Source organism: Artemia franciscana, chromosome 1 (genome assembly GCF_032884065.1).
Source record: "Artemia franciscana chromosome 1, ASM3288406v1, whole genome shotgun sequence".
Classification (NCBI taxonomy): domain Eukaryota; kingdom Metazoa; phylum Arthropoda; class Branchiopoda; order Anostraca; family Artemiidae; genus Artemia; species Artemia franciscana.
Window position 1 is genome coordinate 15,494,128 of NC_088863.1, and position 19,187 is coordinate 15,513,314.

Sequence of the window (19,187 nt, forward strand, 5' to 3'; positions counted from 1 at the left end):
TCACGGTGCGAGTATAGGTTTAAAAATTAATGTTAAGAGGACTGACTCGCTAAGGCTCGAAAGGTGATTGGGTGATGAGAAGATTTATATAGTGAACAGTATCACTTACCTATGTTTTATAATTAGTAAAAACGATGGGTGCAATGAAGAAGTTAAAAGTAGAATAGCCAAAGCCAACGCTGTCTTTTTTTTCACAGCTGAAAAAAGTTTGGAAGAATAGGAAGAAGATAAGTCTGCATACCAAGATTAGAATATTGGAAGCTACAGTGGTGAAGTGCGGTTATGAAGCATGGGCGCTCCGTAAAATAGAAAAACTTTTCTAAATATTTTCCAGAGAAATTGCCTACAGATCATTTTGGGTACCAGACAGACTGACCGTATCTTAAAGAGTAGGTTGAACGAAAAGTGGGGTTCATTCCGCTTTCTCGGGGTATAATGAGAGAAAGGTTGAGATGGTTAGGGCATGTTCTGCGGATGAAGGATAACAGATTGTCAAAGACTGTTGTTTTCGGCCAACCGTCTAGGGCAAAACGAAAAGCAGGTCGTCCGGGGTTGTGGCAGGATGATGTCATAAGGAAAGATTTAATGGAAATGAAAACTTCCTGGGAGGGTGTAAAGAGGGAGACGTTGAATAGATTGGGACGGAGGAGGATAGTAAGGAGCTGTGTTGGCCTCAGGCGGCTTAGTGCTGCAGTGAGTTGATAAAGTACTGATGAGTTGTGGTATATAGCCTAAACTTTTAAAAATATCCTAGGATAAAGCAAAAATAAGATTAATAAACTGTATCACAAAAACAAACATATTTTAATCCATAACAAACAATAGTTAACAAGTAAAAGTTCAGAAAAATTAGAAATACTTGAAAGGGTACAGATAAAATGACACTTTTCATGGAAAATCCAATAACTCGATGGCAGAACAACTAAAAGAAAAAAAAAATCTGCCCCGAGTCACTAAAAAAAAAAAATTATAGATGAAGTTCGAAAATAAAGTTTCCACATAAATGGTATCTCATTTAGTTGATATCCCGAGTTAGAAAGTCACACCAAGACAAATTATATATAATATTGGAAAATAGATACTCAACATAATTCGGATCCGAGGAAGGTATCCAGGGCTATAAAGTCTTTCCAAAAAATTAAAGATAAATTAGAATCATCTTTAGGGATTCGATATCCCGCATTAGAACAGAATTTCCACATAAATGGTATCTGTTTATGACGCAAAATGTCACTCCCGGGCGGATCCCTGCATGGTAACGACAAGATATCATGGTAATCATAGATAGTATTCCGTATAGAGACACCTTATGGTTTGCAGAAAAATCCTATAAATTGTAAAGCATTTGAAACTTAAGCAGACTTGCCACGTACTGCCACGTACGAGTTAAATGGAAAATATAATCAAAATAGTTATTATTAATTAACAATAAACAACTTTTTTAGAGATACATAAAGGGCATACCCTAATTTACCTTATTAAAAGTAAATTTGGCAGTATTCCAATCACAACATTTTGAAGCAATTCTTCAAACTACCTGACAAAATTAACGTTTTTACAAGATCCAAAATGACAAGTACAAAAATTAGGACAAGATCAAAGGAGAATAGCTTTTACTTTAAGTTGGCTTATGCTACCTTAAGCCGCGTGAGGAAGTTAAACTGATTCTGGGATCTAGTCCAAAACTCGAAGTTCCACACTGCTAAACTCAATTTAAAGACAGGATCCCAATAACTAGCGATCCATGTGGCAAATAATGAGTCTGAAAGGACTTTGAGGTCGACAGTTATCGGAATCCATCTTTAAACTAATCTCAACCTTGTATAAGTTTTCATGTCCGACATAATACAGAACAAAATCCAGCGCCTGAACACTTCTCTAGTGAACGAAACCTTAAACAAGACCAACGTCGGATTATTGCAGAACCATTTTAAAATATTAACATTTTCGAGAGGAAAATTGTTCTTCCCCGAAAAAGTTGGACAATTCACAATACATAAATGTATTTCAATGAGTCCACACAAATAGATACAGAATAAATTATAGGGATCCAATGGAGGACGAAAAATGTGGAACTGTCAATATTAGAACATTGGTTTCTTGCAAATAGTTTTCTCTTTATTTAGGACAATTATCACCATTTGTTTTGTATCACATTTTATTTGATGCTTGTTTTTAGCCTTTCCATGTTCCTCCTTTTAGCCACCCAAAATTTTCCCCCCCTTAAAATTCCATATTTTCATCCTATAATTCCTGGATGCTTTTGAGTCTTGACAGACTTATCCCTTTCACTGTAATGGTATCCAGAATACATACCTGATTTATTGTTTAAAAGAACCTATTTTTTTTTTTTTATCAAAGTCACTCTTGCCAACACAAATGTCTCTAGCCCAGCTATGCAGAAATACAGTTTAGTGTATCTCACAGAAAGCCAGACATGAGAATTTCCTGTCTAACAGTAATTTCTAGAAGTTGAGGTGTGTAATATCTAATATCATTAACTATACGGGTATAAACCAAATAGTAAATGAGTGGCTCATTTACTACTATCTTTAATTTTGGAATGGAGAGAAAAAGTAAGAGACAGAAAAAGAGAGAGAGAGAGAGGGAGGGGGATCACTAGATCAAACAATAAAACCAGTAGGATCCACTCTCTGACTATCAGTAAATTAAATCCATTGCAAGACAAAGATCTCTATCGGTAGTGCAAGTTAGATGGCAGGTAGGGATCAACTGTTTTTTGTCTCCCATAATGCCTGGTCGCAATGAGATTTTACTAATACCGAGATCAAGCTAGCGCTAATTTTGAGCATCGGTTGAAAGCAAACCCGTTCAAAATAGAGATCTAGCTAACGTTCGGAACCGGATCGAGCCAAAACCAAAGTTCAATTAATTTGAACTTAGTTAACTCAAGTTCTATCCAGATAGAGAAACAATTGTGAATAAAAATTAATAATCAAAATGTAAAAACAGAGTAAAAGAAGTAAACTATAGAGAGGAATTATTGGAGCTGTTCAGACCTCAGGAATATTTATAACAAGAGAAACAAGGACTATATGATGTCTGAGGTAAAGCCAAACACATAGGATAATTACAGGACTAGTTGATTCCAGTTTTTAAATTATCCATCGCGAACGGTAAAATCTGGTAAAATCTTTAGTTGGTACTGGTTTTTAGGACGGGCTGAATTTTGGTATTAGCAAGATCTCATTGCTAACGGGCCTTTAGTTGCAGTTAATAGATATATTTTCTCTTTCTTCATTACAAAAAAATATCTTCCTCAGGCAGACGATGTTGAACGGGCTTTCTCTCTCATTAGATTTTTTCGCATTAAATCACAGATTTCTCACTTCAATATTTTTGCAAAAATCAAAAGCCATCCGATCAGATGATTTGGCTTCCTAAATATTGACGATACCCAATGAAATTGAGCAGGCAGAGCGTTATCTAGTGCAATTTAAACAAGAGCGAAGAGCTATATAATCCAATGACATTGTGTAACATTGTAAGGGCAGGCTAGTTTTGTTAGATATCTACTGTAATTGAAGAACACATCGTCTCACGTATTGTATTTGGAGTGTGATCTGGTGACCCTAATAGATAATCTGCTTGTGATATCTTGTTCACTTGCAAAGGGATTAAACGAGTCCTTGGCATAATTTTAGCCCTTGGAAATTAAATGAATGAAGGAAATGTTCAGCGTGGCCAAGCTGATGGATTCTCACTTGACATTCTGCCAAAGTTAAAAGATGTGAAAAATCGTGATAATTGTTCAACGCTTCTTCACTTCGTCACCTCAACGTATATGCAGAAATTGAGCCAGAATCCCGAGTCCACTGCCATAACCCGACGATACATAACTCGATGATGTCATAACCCGACGATGTTGATAAAGCTGCTTTAATAAAGTTTGACGGTGTTGATAAGAATAAGATAAGATGTTGATAGGAGCAGGTGTTGATAAGGATAAGTTGATTATTGATAAGGATAAGATAAGATAAGGATAAGATGTGAAAAATCGTGATAATTGTTCAACGCTTCTTCACTTCGTCACCTCAGCGTATATGCAGAAATTGAGCCAGAATCCCGAGTCCACTGCCATAACCCGATGATACATAACCGGATGATGTCATAACCCGACGATGTTGATAAAGCTGCTTTAATAAAGTTTGAAGGTGTGGATAAGGACTTGAAGCAACTTAGAAAGGAGCTAGGTGCATGTGATTTCGAGTGAAGTGATAGCTTCATCAACCAAATGCCTGTTACAACCTTTCAAGGATATTATGGAAAGGTTTTCGGTGAAGCTCAATCGACGGAAAAGCACCTTTCAAAATGTACAGATAGTCTTGATTCTGTGACCAAGTATTATACATATCCCCCAAAATAAGGTGAATTGGATCCCAAATATTTTTTCGGCATTTGGTCACCATTTTGTAATTATTTAAAAGCCATTTGGACCAGAGAAAAAAACAAAATTATACAAGAAAGGTTACGCCTCCAAAGAGTGACAAAACACATAGAACATTGTAACTGGAATAATCTGACAAGAAGCCCACAGGCAGATTGACAACCCAGTCGATCCGACTAGCCGATACTAATTAAAGCCTGGAAAAATGACAGAATTCACGACACTGCTAGTTGTGCTCGAGCACTGACACAACCAAAAAAAAGCAAAAAATTATGAATCGTGGCTCCTTGTAACTAAATTGACAAGTGAGTACCTGTATTATTTTTGTATGATGCGTGTAATACATCATTATGTTTTCATTAATTAATAAAGAATTGTCATACATGAAACAAATAGATGATTAAAAAAATAGTGGCATGTGATTACATGCCACAGTTCAGATAAAGCTATAGGATAATATCAAAACACTAAAGACTTCGTCTAGACTTTTCTTTAAATAGTGATTGCACCTACAATACTTCGATCTTTATCTGTTCTAAAAAGTGTTCCTTTTTTTTTCAACAATAAAATCACTGCTTTCGAATTATCTGCATATTCTTTACAATGGCAAGGTTCACTGAAGTTCCAAAAAAGCAACTAATCGGTTTCACCTCTTCTTTTTCAAGTTTAAACAGAAAAGAATAAAAAGTAAAAGAGACATTAGAACAATTAAAACATACCACAAATATACTATCACTATTTTGTGAAAACAATAAACAATTTAAATGGAAAATGTAATCATCAAAAGATTATAACAAAGCCATTGAGTTCAAAATATGTCCCCGCCTCTTTTACCTCAAATCATAAATACCAAAAGCCAAGAACAAAAATAGATACTGGAATAACTTAAATTCACTGCAACACTATTCCTTTTTTATTTCAGTAATAACAATAGATGACTAGGCATAAAGGGATATACCGCAGAGAAACAGAGAGTTCACTCGTACAAAATATTATGACTCAAAAACTTTTCGTAAGTTTTACTCGCTTTATGTTTTTCACAAAAGAATCAATCAAGTTTTAAGTGAGCAGAGTTATTTGTCTCTCCAAGTATTGCGTTTCCTTGTATGTCTAATCACTTGACATTAGTTTTAAACTCGGTTTTAAAATAGGCATTGCTAATTTTCTCTTCAAAGATACGAGAATGTGATTGGAAGAAAAACTTTTTTTTTTACTTTTTACTTGTTTGACATTTCTCACAAAAGAAGCAATTAGGTTTTAAAAGTGCGGAGCAATTTGTCTATCCACATACTGCATTTCCTAGTATGTCTAGATTGGTCACTCGGTGTTAGCCAACCGGGTTTAAAAAAGGTGTGACTTTTTTTTTCTTCAAAGAAAAGATATAATGTGATTGGCTTCCAAAGATAAATCACCAAAATGAATCATTGTAACTACAGCCCACTTTAATACAAAAATATATGAAAGTAACCTCTCTTTTTCTCTTTGAATATGCCTTAAGAGCAAGTATAGATCAATTAGTTAAGTTAATTGACCAAAGTATCCTAAATAGCAAAATGACTGAAAACTTCTCACCCATAAATTCGAACTAAATATTGACAAAAAAGAAGAAAAAAAAAGTTGCCCAAAAACACATAAATAATAATTCTATTGTAGTACACAGGCTGTCCTAAACTTCCTAGGTTATACTAAAAACAGAAACAGCCTTTAAAAACCCTTATTACAAATATTTGGGCTTTTATTAGTATACATTTTGTTTTCACTATCTGTATTAAAAGTTAAACCCATTATTAACTTATTTTCATTTAATTTTATTTCTAACAGAAAGCAAATATAACTTCTAAAATATAATTTCCAAGAAAAAGCAGACAAGGGTTTCGATAATAATAAATAAATCGCCTGGTAAAAAAAAACACGTATTATTTTTTCTTATGTCCCTGATAATGAAGAACATTCTTAACTATAATTTAAGAAGATTTAAACTAAATAATTTAGTTAAGTCATATATACTTTGAAAACGTTTAAAAATGTCCTAAAGATGAAACTTCTAGAAAAGACATGTAATTATTTTGAATTTTTTTGACGTCGTAGGTTACATCTCGGGCGTGACCGCATTCCGGAATCGAGTTCAATTACTTCGTAAAATGGCATAAGCAAATAAGTTATTTTCAGAAGATGCAAGATAAAGAGTAATATTTTTGTACAGTGTCGATATATTTTATCCACCGATACGATACCACTGAGTATCGATATGCATAGTATCATACGGAGCATAGATGACAAATTCTAAATTCAGGCAGTACTCAACTTGAATTACTGAGTATCGATATGCAATGGATACACATTATCAAAGACTTTCAATTACTAACTTGTATTACCATATGATTCTTTTGTATCGATACGTAAAATCAAACTGATTCTGGTCCCCAATAATAGAATCGTCGCACAAGTTTATACCAGATAACGGTAATAGCTCAAAATTGTTCGAAAAGCTAACCTACTTCGGGCAACAACTACAAGATAAGACCTAACGGAAATCTTAGGGAGAGCTAAGGGTACCTAAATACAGGAGAACTCCTCCCACGCGATTAATCCAAAGGCCATTCCCTGGAAAGAAACCAAAAGATTGAGGCCTAAAAAGCAATTTTCCGTGTCTCCCCTCCTCCAGAGTTGAACCTACAGGCAACAATAACTAAGGTTCTTACTGCCACAGAGCTAGATTGCACACCAGATTTTTTTGCACAAAACGGATGCTATGTGATTTCGCTAGTTCATGCGCCATGAAGATTCACTTGCCGGGTTGAAGTATTTTTTACTGAATTCCTGAAAAATACATCCGCAAAGATGATCAAATGCTGAAGTTTAGACGAATCGATTTTGTTTATGATATTTTATCTAACGCTGAAATTCATAAATGAATAGGAGCAAAGTTTTGTTTTTAAGAAGAGTGCTGGGGCTTGTCATATTCAGCTTAACGAAGTCAGAGTACACTTAAAAGGAATTTTTTTTTATACAGATTCAGTTTACTCTTCAAAGATCTTTAGGAGGTTAAAAAAAACAACAACAAAAAAACGAACAAACTGTAAGTAAAAGGTGACTTGGACCAATATTTATCAAAACTGAAAATGGAATTCTCACGACAATTGCTACACCAACAGTATTGGCTTTTTATGCTGATTCTAGATATATAAAATTCTTTCATTTTATTGTTACCCAAACAAAACCAGAAATCTGAGAAAATTTGCCTGATTTTAAAAAAAAAATGAGAAAGACACCCAAAAAAGCAAGCAATCTTATTGAGAATTCCTTTATTTCCCTGTTCATTTTTAAACCTCCTTCAACAATGTTTGGAGGCTAATTCTGTTCCCCGACTCTCTCAACGTTTGCACCCATGCAAATATGACCTATATAATAACAGTATTTATTAGATATATTCTCTGAGGTCAACCTGACTCATACATATTAATGATAGATGGTAATAAGCTTACCTAAGCTATTGATGTCAGGTGATTGATTTTCTTCAAATGATAATTTCGACAGGACCTGTGCCTGTCATCATCAGGTTCAAATTCCTGTTTCTTTTTGGACAAACCTTTCCTGAGGGTATTAGAAACCGAGCTTCTAATATATTGTGGATCAAAATTGATTGTTGTTTGGTTTAGAGTTATAGCTGACTCTACATTGGATATGATTTGTTCTACTGGTATGTTTGGAGGGAGGGAGGGGGGTATAAAATTTCCATCCTTTTGAAAGAACGTCTAATTTCTTTTGGTAAATTAATGACAGACGGTAATTTGAACCTAATGATGACAAGCAGAGGTTCTATCTAGACACCATCTAGCGACCAGGCACCAACTATCATTAGTGAATATTTACTAGACTTTATTTCACTCAATACTTAATCCAATGTTTTGCTTTTGCCTATTGTATTTTAACGAATGCAACTGGCAGGCGAAATCCAAACAGCTGCATTTTGGCTATTTTTGGGCAAGACCTATTTTCCGCCAAAACAAAAGGAAAAAAGAACGAAAACATGTAACTGCGCAAACCATGGGTAAAAGAGCCACGGACAAAACATATATGATACAGATGTATATGTGCCCCATCTTACAATGTTAAGGCCGTGATTAAGTGAACTTGAAAACACCGTGGTTCAAAATCGAAGTTAGGGTAGCCTTCTGTCTCTCAATTCTCTAGAGACCTTCGATTTTCAAAAACCCTTCAAATAGCACTTATTCATTGGCGGAAATAGCAGGTTAATTATACCAGCTTGTCAATCTGGTCTCTAGGGGTGATATTGGCGATTCTTTCCGGCAACCAACTTGTAAAAATTTCAGGTAGCTGACAACATTCTATGGGACTGTTCGAAAACAGGAATATACATCAAAAAATGGTTGCAATCATCTTACAGGCTATTGTCTTCCGCTCATGATAGTACCGATTTTGTTCTAAAAGCATTATCCTTCATAGAGTACACTTGTGAAAAAGAGCGAAACATTTTCTAAGATTTCTAAGCAATTAGAGGAAATAAAGCAAAATCCTAGCAAACATTTTGTAGCATCTTCAAGAAGTTACGGCCTGATATTGAAAAAGGTATCTTTCCACTAATGAATACTTGAATACTTTTTAAATATAAATTTTCGATTTTAACATGGGATTTTTGAGTTCCATCAGTTCACTTAATCACGGCCTTAAGAGATGGAGCTGGGTATCTGGGCTCCTTTAGGCTATGTATGATGACGTTCATGTATACTGGAAGTTTGAAAAAACTGTGGATAGGTGAGCACAAGCACCTAATTGGTTGGTATCAGAATATGTTTAAGTTGGACGTCTGTATTACATACATTTTGTCGGTGGTAAGAACCATTCTTAAATTTAAAATTAAAATAGCGAAGCTACTTTCAATAACTACTCAGTCCAGTCCCAATGTGGAGCAGTAAGAAAGTGGAGCAGGAAAGCAGCTTTCTTTTTCTCTACTGATTGATAGTAAGCTGCCGTCGTTGTTTTATGATGATGTAGCCCATCTCGAAGTAAAACACTACCAAATATTGTGGCTGAAAAGAGAAAGATAATTGGAGTGAAATAAGTGTGTTTAGTTAATTAAAAATATTAGTAGATGGATATGTGGAAGGTTAAACAATCACTTTCCGAACAAGACTACATTGGATACGCAAACCTATTCCTAAAAGATTTTCTTTAATATTTAAAAAACAGCACTTGACCTAGGCGAATATAACTTTTAGAGAATTCGGTGTATTTGAATTGATTCTTAAAAGTTTCTCTTACATGGCTCACCTTCTTTCCTTGAGAATACAATAAGTTGTTTCAAAAAGAATTTTTTTTGATTATTATTTTTTGTATACAGTGAGTCTTTGGATGAAGTAATTAACTAGATATAGTGAGGTATTCAAAAAATATTAATAAGTGCTCACTATTTTTTTCATTTTTTTTATGAAGATACAAAAAGATAATTGTCATAACCAAAAATATCAAGAAAGGTCTCAAAATCTAGGGAGGGAGAAGAATTGCCTCCCTGGTCCTACTTCCAAGTTGTTGCCTTACTTCAAATGATAAAGTACTTTCTTCTTGAAAACTAACAAAAATTTGTCCGGAGAGTAGTTGCCTACCCTATGCAGATTTCTCCAAAAAGTGATCAGTCACTCTACTGTACAAATCGTCGAATAAATTTCGAATTAACTAACCAAAATTGACATAAATAGCACCTTTGGCGCAATTCCACTCGTCAAATCAAACATTTCCTTCTAAACATTCCATCATCTCTTACATACATATTCAAATGCCTGCATATTCAAATGCCATCCAAAACTAGCATATTTATAAGAAGCCACAATTTAATTCTATCTGAAAAAAGAAATCCTTTAAAAAATAAAAAGAATTGGCAGAAAAAAATAAGAAAATTATGTTTATTTAGCCCCCCTTCCTAAAAAATTAGTTTTTGTGAAACTTGCGGTTCAAATTTGAGACTTGCTAGTCAAGGTTTGTGAAACTAGTGGTTCTGATTCCATTTTCCCTTTTAGACTCCAGGTGCAAGACAGTGAGATTCCTTCATTACGCGAACGAGACTAGCAGGCAACATTCATGATCCCTAGAACTGTCGCTTTGAATGCATATTTCACTCGTATTTTTTAAAATTTCCAGTCGGAAAGAGGGAAGGAGGAGAAGGGGAGGGAAAAGATTCAGACCCGTCTCAGGGAAGGAAAAAATACTTGATCATGAAAATCTGTGGAATCGAAGCTTCAAGGTAAAACTAAGCTATGTCTTCAAGCGACAGTCTTTTGGAAAGCTTCATTTTTAGCCCTAGATACTTCATTCTTTAATTGGTAGATTTCAATATTATTTAGAAAAAAATTCCCTAAGGATACTGAAACAAATTTTCCTGCAATAAAACACAAATTAGTGAATACAAATAAACCTGGCAAGCTGATAAACTTAACATCCGCTCTGCCTAAAACTGTCAGAGCGACACAAATTCTGAAAGTTTTCTATTATGTAATGTTATGGTACTTAAGATATACACCTTTCCTCTCTAGCTTTTGGTTCATTGATGCATCACAGAGCCAGTTTATTTTCGTTGGCTTCTTTCAGCTTAGCGTAAAACAAGAAAAAGAGAAGTGACAGAATAGATGGAAAATACGTAATTTAGGCTATATATTTTCACATTAGGGATGGCGGTAAAGACCCGAACAAGCACATGAACAAGGTCTTGACCTTACTCATCCATCCAACCACCTTGGACAAAACAGCATAACCAATTCATTAGCCAATTAATCATGTCTAAAATCGAGCAAAGTTAACATCAATAAATATAAGCCGGTGTACAACTATAAGCAAAAGTACCTCAAATCTAGCAAAACATTCCCCGGGTGATCATTTCGCATCAGGGCTCTTCAGAGGAATATACACTTGCCAACATAGGTTTCGGCGCTTTAACATAGCATCATATAAAGTAATATAACAATACAAGTAAAAAAAAATCAACAAAAATACTCGAATCATTGCCTTTTTGCCGAAACTATGGCGACTCATCTGTTCAGGCGGGCTTGAACTGCGGCTGAAGAGCCCCTGTGATTATTCGAATTGCCTTTTTGCTTCATCAAGAGCCAGTCGTTTTTTAAGACCGCTAGACGGTTTTAGTTTAGGCAAAGACTTACTTCCAAGGTTTTTCATACCATATAGGAAAGGGATTAAAAATAGTACTTCTATTTTATTTAAAAAGCACCTTTTTTTTGCGTTATAAATCTGCTGTGGCATTTCCAAAAGCGTTGTGCAACATTTTCCAAGAAACTGAAGGGCCAGAATGAATTGCCGTGAATGGATCAAAATTCGGTAAAAGAAATTAAAAAATAAAACAAAACAAAAAATGTTTGATACAGAGAGATATGTGGGACCCAGCAAGAACCATGCTCCGATCTCTTAGAATTAATCAAGTAAAATTGTTAATTGATTTGGCATTTTTATGTATTTTTTAAAAATAAAATTGTTTTTACATAGTCAACCACATAAAAAGTTGAATCATAAGTATTTAAAATGGACATTATTTGCATATTTTACTGTAGTTATTGCCTTATCATCTATATATATATAAAAATAAGTTGTTTGTCTGTCTGTCGACTGACGTCACTGTCCGCATGTGACGTCTGAATTATTTCATGATATACCAATTCAAAAACGAATGTATTCAAGCCGATATGTCAGTCACGTATCTTAGACAGGTTTCTATTCTTCCCATCCAGTTTCATCCTGATCTCACCGCTTTAAGTATTTTCTAAGATTTCCGGTCCCCCCAACTGCCCCTCCCCCCAATTACGCTTGATCCGGTTGAGATTTAAAATAAGTGATCTGAGTTACGAGGTCCTTCTAAATATGAAGTTTCATGATGATCCGATCACTCCTTCGTAAGTTAAAAATGCGTCGTTTTTTCTTATTTTTCAGAATTAACCCCCCCCCCCCCAACAGAGCGGATCCGTTCCAATTATGTAAATCACGTATGTAAGATTTTTGCTTATTTTTCCCACCAAGTTTCATCCCGATACCTCCAATCTAAGCGTTTTCCATGATTTTAGGTTCCCCCACCCCAAACTTCCCCTAATGTCACCAGATCCGGTCAGTAATTAAAATGAGAGCTTTGAGACACGATATCCTTCTAAATATCAAATTTTATTGAGATCCGATCACCCGTTCGTAAGTTAAAAATACCTCATTTTTTCTAATTTTTCAGAATTAACCCCTCCCCCAACTACACCAAAGAGAGCGGATCCGTTCCGGTTATGTCAATCATATATCTAGGACTCGTGATTATTTTTCCCGCCAAGTTTCATCCCGATCCCTCCACTCTAAGTGTTTTCCATGTTTTAAGTTTCCCCCTCCCAACTCCCCCCCAATGTCACCAGATCCGGTCGGGCTTAAAATAAGAGCTCTGAGCCACGATATCCTTCTAAATATCAAATTTCACTGAGATCCGATCACCCGTTCGTAAGTTAAAAATACCTCATTTTTTCTAATTTTTCAGAATTACCCCTCCCCCCCCCAACTACCCCAAAGAGAGCGGATCCATTCCGATTATGTCAATCATGTATCTGGGACTTGTGCTTATTTTTTCCATCAAGTTTCATCCCGATCCCTCCACTCTAAGTGTTTTCCAAGATTTTAGGTTTCCCTCCCTCCAACTCCCCCCAATGTCATCAGATCCGGTCGGGATTTAAAATAAGAGCTCTGAGACACAAGATCATTCCAAATATCAAATTTCATTAAGATCCCATCACCCGCTCGTAAGTTAAAAATACTTCATTTTTTCTATTTTTTCCAAATTAACCGGCCAAATTATTCGGAAGTCCTCGGGATCAGATTTGTGGCAAATGGTGTGGTATGCCTGGTCACATAAATTACCAAGTTCATTGAGATCCGATCACCCGTTCGTAAGTTAAAAATATCTCATTTTTTCTAATTTTTCAGAATCAACCCCCCTCCCAACTACCCCAAAGAGAGCGGATCCGTTCTGGTTACGTCAATCATGTATCTAGGACTTGTGCTTATTTTTCCCACAAAGTTTCAGCCCAATCCCTCCACTCTAAGTGTGTTCCAAGATTTTAAGTTTCCTCCTCCAAACTCCCCCAATGTCACCAGATCCAGTCGGGATTTAAAATAACAGCTCTGAGACACGATATCCTTCCAAACATCAAATTTCATTAAGATCTGATCAACCGTTCGTAAGTTAAAAATACTTCTTTTTTCTATTTTTTCTGAATTAACGGGCCCCAAACTCCCCCCCCCCCCAGATGGTCAAATCGGGAAAACGACTATTTCTAATTTAATCTGGTCCAGTTCCTGATACGCCTGCCAAATTTCATCGTCCTAGCTTACCTGGAAGTGCCTTAAGTATCAAAACCAGGACCGACAGACAGACAGGCCGACTGAATCTGCGATTGCTATATGTCACTTGGTTAATACCAAGTGCCATAAAAACACTATGCTACAATGAGATTAACCGAACAGACAGACCAAACGATGATGAGGCGATAAACGATAAAAAGCTGATTCCGACAATCTTCCATAGAGGAGGGCCAACTTTGCACTTATATCAGGGACATCAAACTTACGAATTATCTTACCATTGCTATACCAAGGGGGGAGATAAAGTAAAAATTTACAATATCTGAAATAAAAAGTCCGAATCTGATTAACATCATTTTTCTTTAGAAGGGGATAAAGACCAGATAGATAACGGACAGATTGATCACAGAATGTAGCATATAGCCTACCCAGTGCACGTCTATTATACTTCCCTCGATTAGCAACTATGTTAGAATAGCCCATTTGAATAACTGGGCCGTATTCACATCAGCCAGCCAGCGTTCAGCCAGGAAACACATAAGTCGCAAGAACTGCAGTCTCATTAAGCAGAGACTGCTAGCCTATATACTGATCTTTGCTCATTTCGGACAGGCCCAACATGACAAAAAACAAAACATAGGCTACTCAGTCAACACAACAGCATAGCCCAGGCAGAAGCAGCTTACTAAGCCCAACACAAAGCATTAGTTAAGTTCAAAAAGCTCAACAGTTGTAATTAATTATCAATCTACACCAAAAGACAGAAAATTGCAAATCATGAGCAATGTACTTAGTGCTCTTCAGCCGAAAATATAGGAATAATAGGATTTTAGCCAAAATATAGGAATTTTATAGGAGTGCATTAAAATATAGGAATTTATTGGAATTTATAGGCGAGTCCGAACACTGTAAAGTAGCAAAACCGGATCGACAGACAGACAGACCGACAGAATTTGCGATTGCTATATGTCACTTGGTTAATACCAAGTGCCATAAGAACTAAAAACTGAAAAATAAAAAAAAATAAAAAAAGGAAAAAAAACTGAAAAATAAAGGAGAAAAATAAAACTAAAAAAAAATAAAAATAAAAATAAAAAAAAAATAAAAAAGGTGAATGTATTCAAGCAGAAGTAGCTGAGTTGGTAAAGCGTTATGTTCTAGGTTCTAGGTCCGAGAGGTTCCAGGTTCGAACCTTGGCTTTAGCATTAATACAAAAGAAGAAAAAAAAACTAAAAAAGGTAAAAAAACTAAAAAAACTAAAAACTGAAAAAGAAAAAAAAACTAAAAGAGGAAAAAAACTGAAAAATAAAGGAGAAAAAGAAAACTAAAAATAAAAATAAAAAAAAAACTAAAAAAGGTAAATGTATTCAAGTCAAAGTAGCTGAGTTGGTAAAGCGTTATGTTCCAGGTTCTAGGTCAGAGAGGTTCCAGGTTCGAACCTTGGCTTTAGCCTTAATACAAAAGAAGAAGAAAAACTAGAAAAGATAAAAACTACAAAAAAAGCTACAAACAAAATACTAAAAAAAAATAAAAAAACTAAAATAAGGCAAAAAACTAAAAACTAAAAAAGAAAAAAAAACAAATAAAAACAGCTAAAAAAAAGGTAAAAAGTTCAATAAAACTAAAAAGAAAAAGAAACTAAAAACTAATAAAAAAAACTAAAAACTGAAAAAGAAAAAAAACTAAAAAAAGGAAAAAAACTGAAAATAAAAAAAAAAACTAAAAAAGGTAAAAACTACAAAAAAACTAAAAAGAAAAAAGAAAAAAAAACTAAAAAAGCTAAAAAAAGAGGTTAAAAACCAAAAAAAAACTAAAAAAGCTAAAAAACTAAAAAAAACTAAAAAAAAGGTAAAAAACTATATACTAAAAAAGAAAAAAAACTCAAAAAACTAAAAAAACGTAAAAACTACAAAAAAAAACTAAAAAGAAAAAAAAAACTAAAAACTAATAAAAAACTAAGAAAAACTAAAAACTGAAATAGAAAAAGAAAACTAAAAAAAGTAAAAATAAAAATAAAAAAAAAGTACAAAAGGTAAAAACTACAAAAAAAAAAAATAAAAAGAAAAAAAGGAAAAAAACAAAAAATTATTTCATCATATACCAATTCAAAAACAAATGTATATACAGACCGGGATACAGGGAATATAAATGACGACCGGGATACTCAAAGAGAAATTACAGACTGGGACACCGGGACACAAATGACGACTGGGACGCGTGTGTCGACTGACGTTATGTTTGTGTGTCGACTGACGTCATGTTTGTCGACTATAAATGACGACTGGGACACAGGGACACAACTACAACGGGGACGCCGAGGGGCACAGGGGGGATATATAAATGACGATGGGGACACACGGAATGTTTGATTAGCAATCACCATCAACAAAGCTCAAGGGCAATTATTAGAATAATGAGGTATAGATCTGAATACGGATTGTTTTTCCCATGGACAATTATATGTTGCATGTTCAAGAGTCATATATCTATATTCACAGGTGGGACACAGGGACACAACTACAATGCCGCGTAACTAATATGGCACGTAACGACTTACGCGCGCAGGAGGGGGGGCTTGGGGGGCGCAAAACGCCCCCACCAACTAGGTGTTGGGGTGGCGCGAAGCGCCACCCCAACAGCTAGTTTTGTTATATTAACATGATTATTATATTCATTAAAGTTCAAAATTTACTCACTCAATAATAAATTTAAAACAAAAACAAACAAAAAGGTGAATTGAATATAAACGTTTGAAAAGTATGAAACAATTGTAACAGTTCATTAAGGAAGGAAAAATCTCGAATAAACAAGCTTCCTTGGATTTGAGAGACTTTAAAATGACTCCATCATAATTAAAAAAATAATGGCCAGAAAAAATTAAAAACAGGACCCCTCTGAAAAGAATTAAATCTGCTCCCTAAGTTCAGATTTAACCCCCCCTCCCTCCCCAAATGGGGGGGGGGGTACAAAAAACTTTACATCGTTTAAAAACAATGTTTACATTGTTTTAGACACATTTAAATTATTTTTATATAGTCAACCACATAAAAAGTTGAATCATAAGTATTTAAGACGGACATTATTTGTACATTTTACTGTAATTATTGCCTTATCATTTTGTTATATTAACATGATTATTATATTCATTAAAGTTCAAAATTCATTCACTCAACAATAAATTTAAAACAAAAACAAACAAAACAAACAAAAAGGTGAATTGAATATAAACGTTTGAAAAGTATGAAACAATTGTAACAGTTCATTAAGGAAGGAAAAATCTCGAATAAAAAGCCTCCTTGGATTTGAGAGACTTTAAAATGACTCCATCTTAATAAAAAAAAATGGCCAGAAAAAATTAAAAACAGGACCCCTCTGAAAAGAATTAAATCTGCTCCCTAAGTTCAGATATAACCCCCCCCCCCCCTCCCCAAATGGGGGGGTACAAAAAACTTTACATTGTTTAAACACATTTAAATCGTTTTTATATAGTCAACCACATAAAAAGTTGAATCATAAGCATTTAAAACGGACATTATTTGTACATTTTACTGTAATTATTGCCTCATCATTTTGTTATATTAAAATGATTATTATATTCATTAAAGTTCAAAATCCACTCACTCAACAATAAATTAAAAAAAAACAACAAAAAGGTGAATTGAATATAAACGTTTGAAAAGTATGAAACAATTGTAACAGTTCATTAAGGAAGGAAAAAATCTCGAATACACAAGCCTCCTTGGATTTGAGAGACTTTAAAATGACTCCATCATAATAAAAAAAAAATGGCCAGAAAAAATTAAAAACAAGACCCCTCTGTAAAGAATTAAATCTGTTCCCTAAGTTCAGATTTAACCCCCCCCCCCTTTCCCAAATGGGGGGGGGGGTAAAAAACTTTACATTGTTTAAACACATTTAAATTGTTTTTATATAGTCAACCACATAAAAAGTTGAATCATAAATATTTAAAACGGACAATATTTGTACATTTTACTGTAATTATTGCCTCATCATTTTGTTATATTAACATGATTATTATATTCATTAAAGTTCAAAATTCACTCACTCAACAATAAATTTAAAACAAAAACAAACAAAACAAACAAAAAGGTGAATTGAATATAAACGTTTGAAAAGTATGAAACAACTGTAACAGTTCATTAAGGAAGGAAAAATCTCGAATAAAAAAGCCTCCTTGGATTTGAGAGACTTCGAAATGACTCCATAATAATAAAAAAAAATGGCTAGAAAAAATTAAAAACAGGACCCCTCTGAAAAGAATGTTCCTCACTTTTATCTAAAGAACACAATGTTTCAGGAGAAAAAGTGCCTTGTTCCTCACTTTTATCTAAAGAACACAATAATTCAGGAGAAAAAGTGACTCCAATGCACTTGTCCTCTTAGATGTCAGAGATTTTAAAATAACTTCACCAAAATCAAAAAGAAAAAAAAAATGCCCAGCAGGATTACCAACAGGGCCCCTCTAAAAAATTGAACCACATCCTTTGGTATCTAGAAAAAAAATCTCAGAATTACGGAGTAAGTGATCTTTTCTATTTGGATTTGAGAGATTTTAAAATAGTTTCGACTAGAAAAAAACCCAGCAGGATTAAAATCAGGGAAATTTCAATCTTTCTATCTAAGAAACAAATCATAAGTTATCAGAGGAAAGGTCGCTCAAATGCATCTTTAGATGAGAAGATTTTATAATAGCTCCGATAATAATATAAAGAAAAATTTAAAGTTCAATCTACAAAAACACATAGCAATATGCAAAACATCGGTCGAATAGCTAAAATACATAAAATTGAATTTCCATGCTTGAATCACGTTTCCCTTATATGGCTTGACCGTGTATTTTAAGAATAAGAACCTTAATTTTAATATTTTAAGAAACCGTCCCGATATTTCCTTCCATCTATTTGTCAGTCTGTGGTAATTCAAAAGACAATGTAAGAATTTTTTTTGTCAAACTGATGTTTATAAATTTTCCACATAAACTATAATGTATTGGCTTAATGATCTATCGATTGGTTAAGTCTGTTTTCAAGTATAGTGTATGTTTCAAGATGCTTCAAGGCATTTGTCTTTTCAAAATACATTGTCATCCTTATTCTCACTTGCAGAAATATTTGGAAAAACCGACTTTGCTAATTATCGATTTTGCTTAGTCTTGAAAGCAGAGATAAGTAGAGAAAATAGATAAAAAATTAAAAGACCTGTCAAAACAGCTATTAAGAAAAACCTACTAGAAACTCGAAATCAAACACAAAACATAGGTTGAAAATACGCAACATACAAAATAAATTATATGCTGGTTCCCATGTAATTTATGTTTTCCAATTTAAACAAACACACCTTTTTCAAGTTTCTCAAAGCAGTCAAAGGGACATTTTACATAAATGTAAAAGGAATATAAAAGAAATCATAC

General features: G+C 34.1%; 1 protein-coding gene across 1 annotated transcript in view; it reads right to left on the minus strand.

Moving 5' to 3' along the window:
• Positions 1-9,222: 9,222 nt before the first annotated feature.
• Positions 9,223-19,187, minus strand: part of LOC136026247 (type II inositol 1,4,5-trisphosphate 5-phosphatase-like) — a 106,528-nt gene continuing 96,563 nt past the window's right edge. The window contains exon 15 of the mRNA XM_065702618.1: positions 9,223-9,459. Within this exon, the coding sequence (XP_065558690.1) occupies positions 9,314-9,459 (146 nt within the window). The 3' untranslated portion in view covers positions 9,223-9,313. The remainder of the gene's footprint in view (positions 9,460-19,187) is intronic.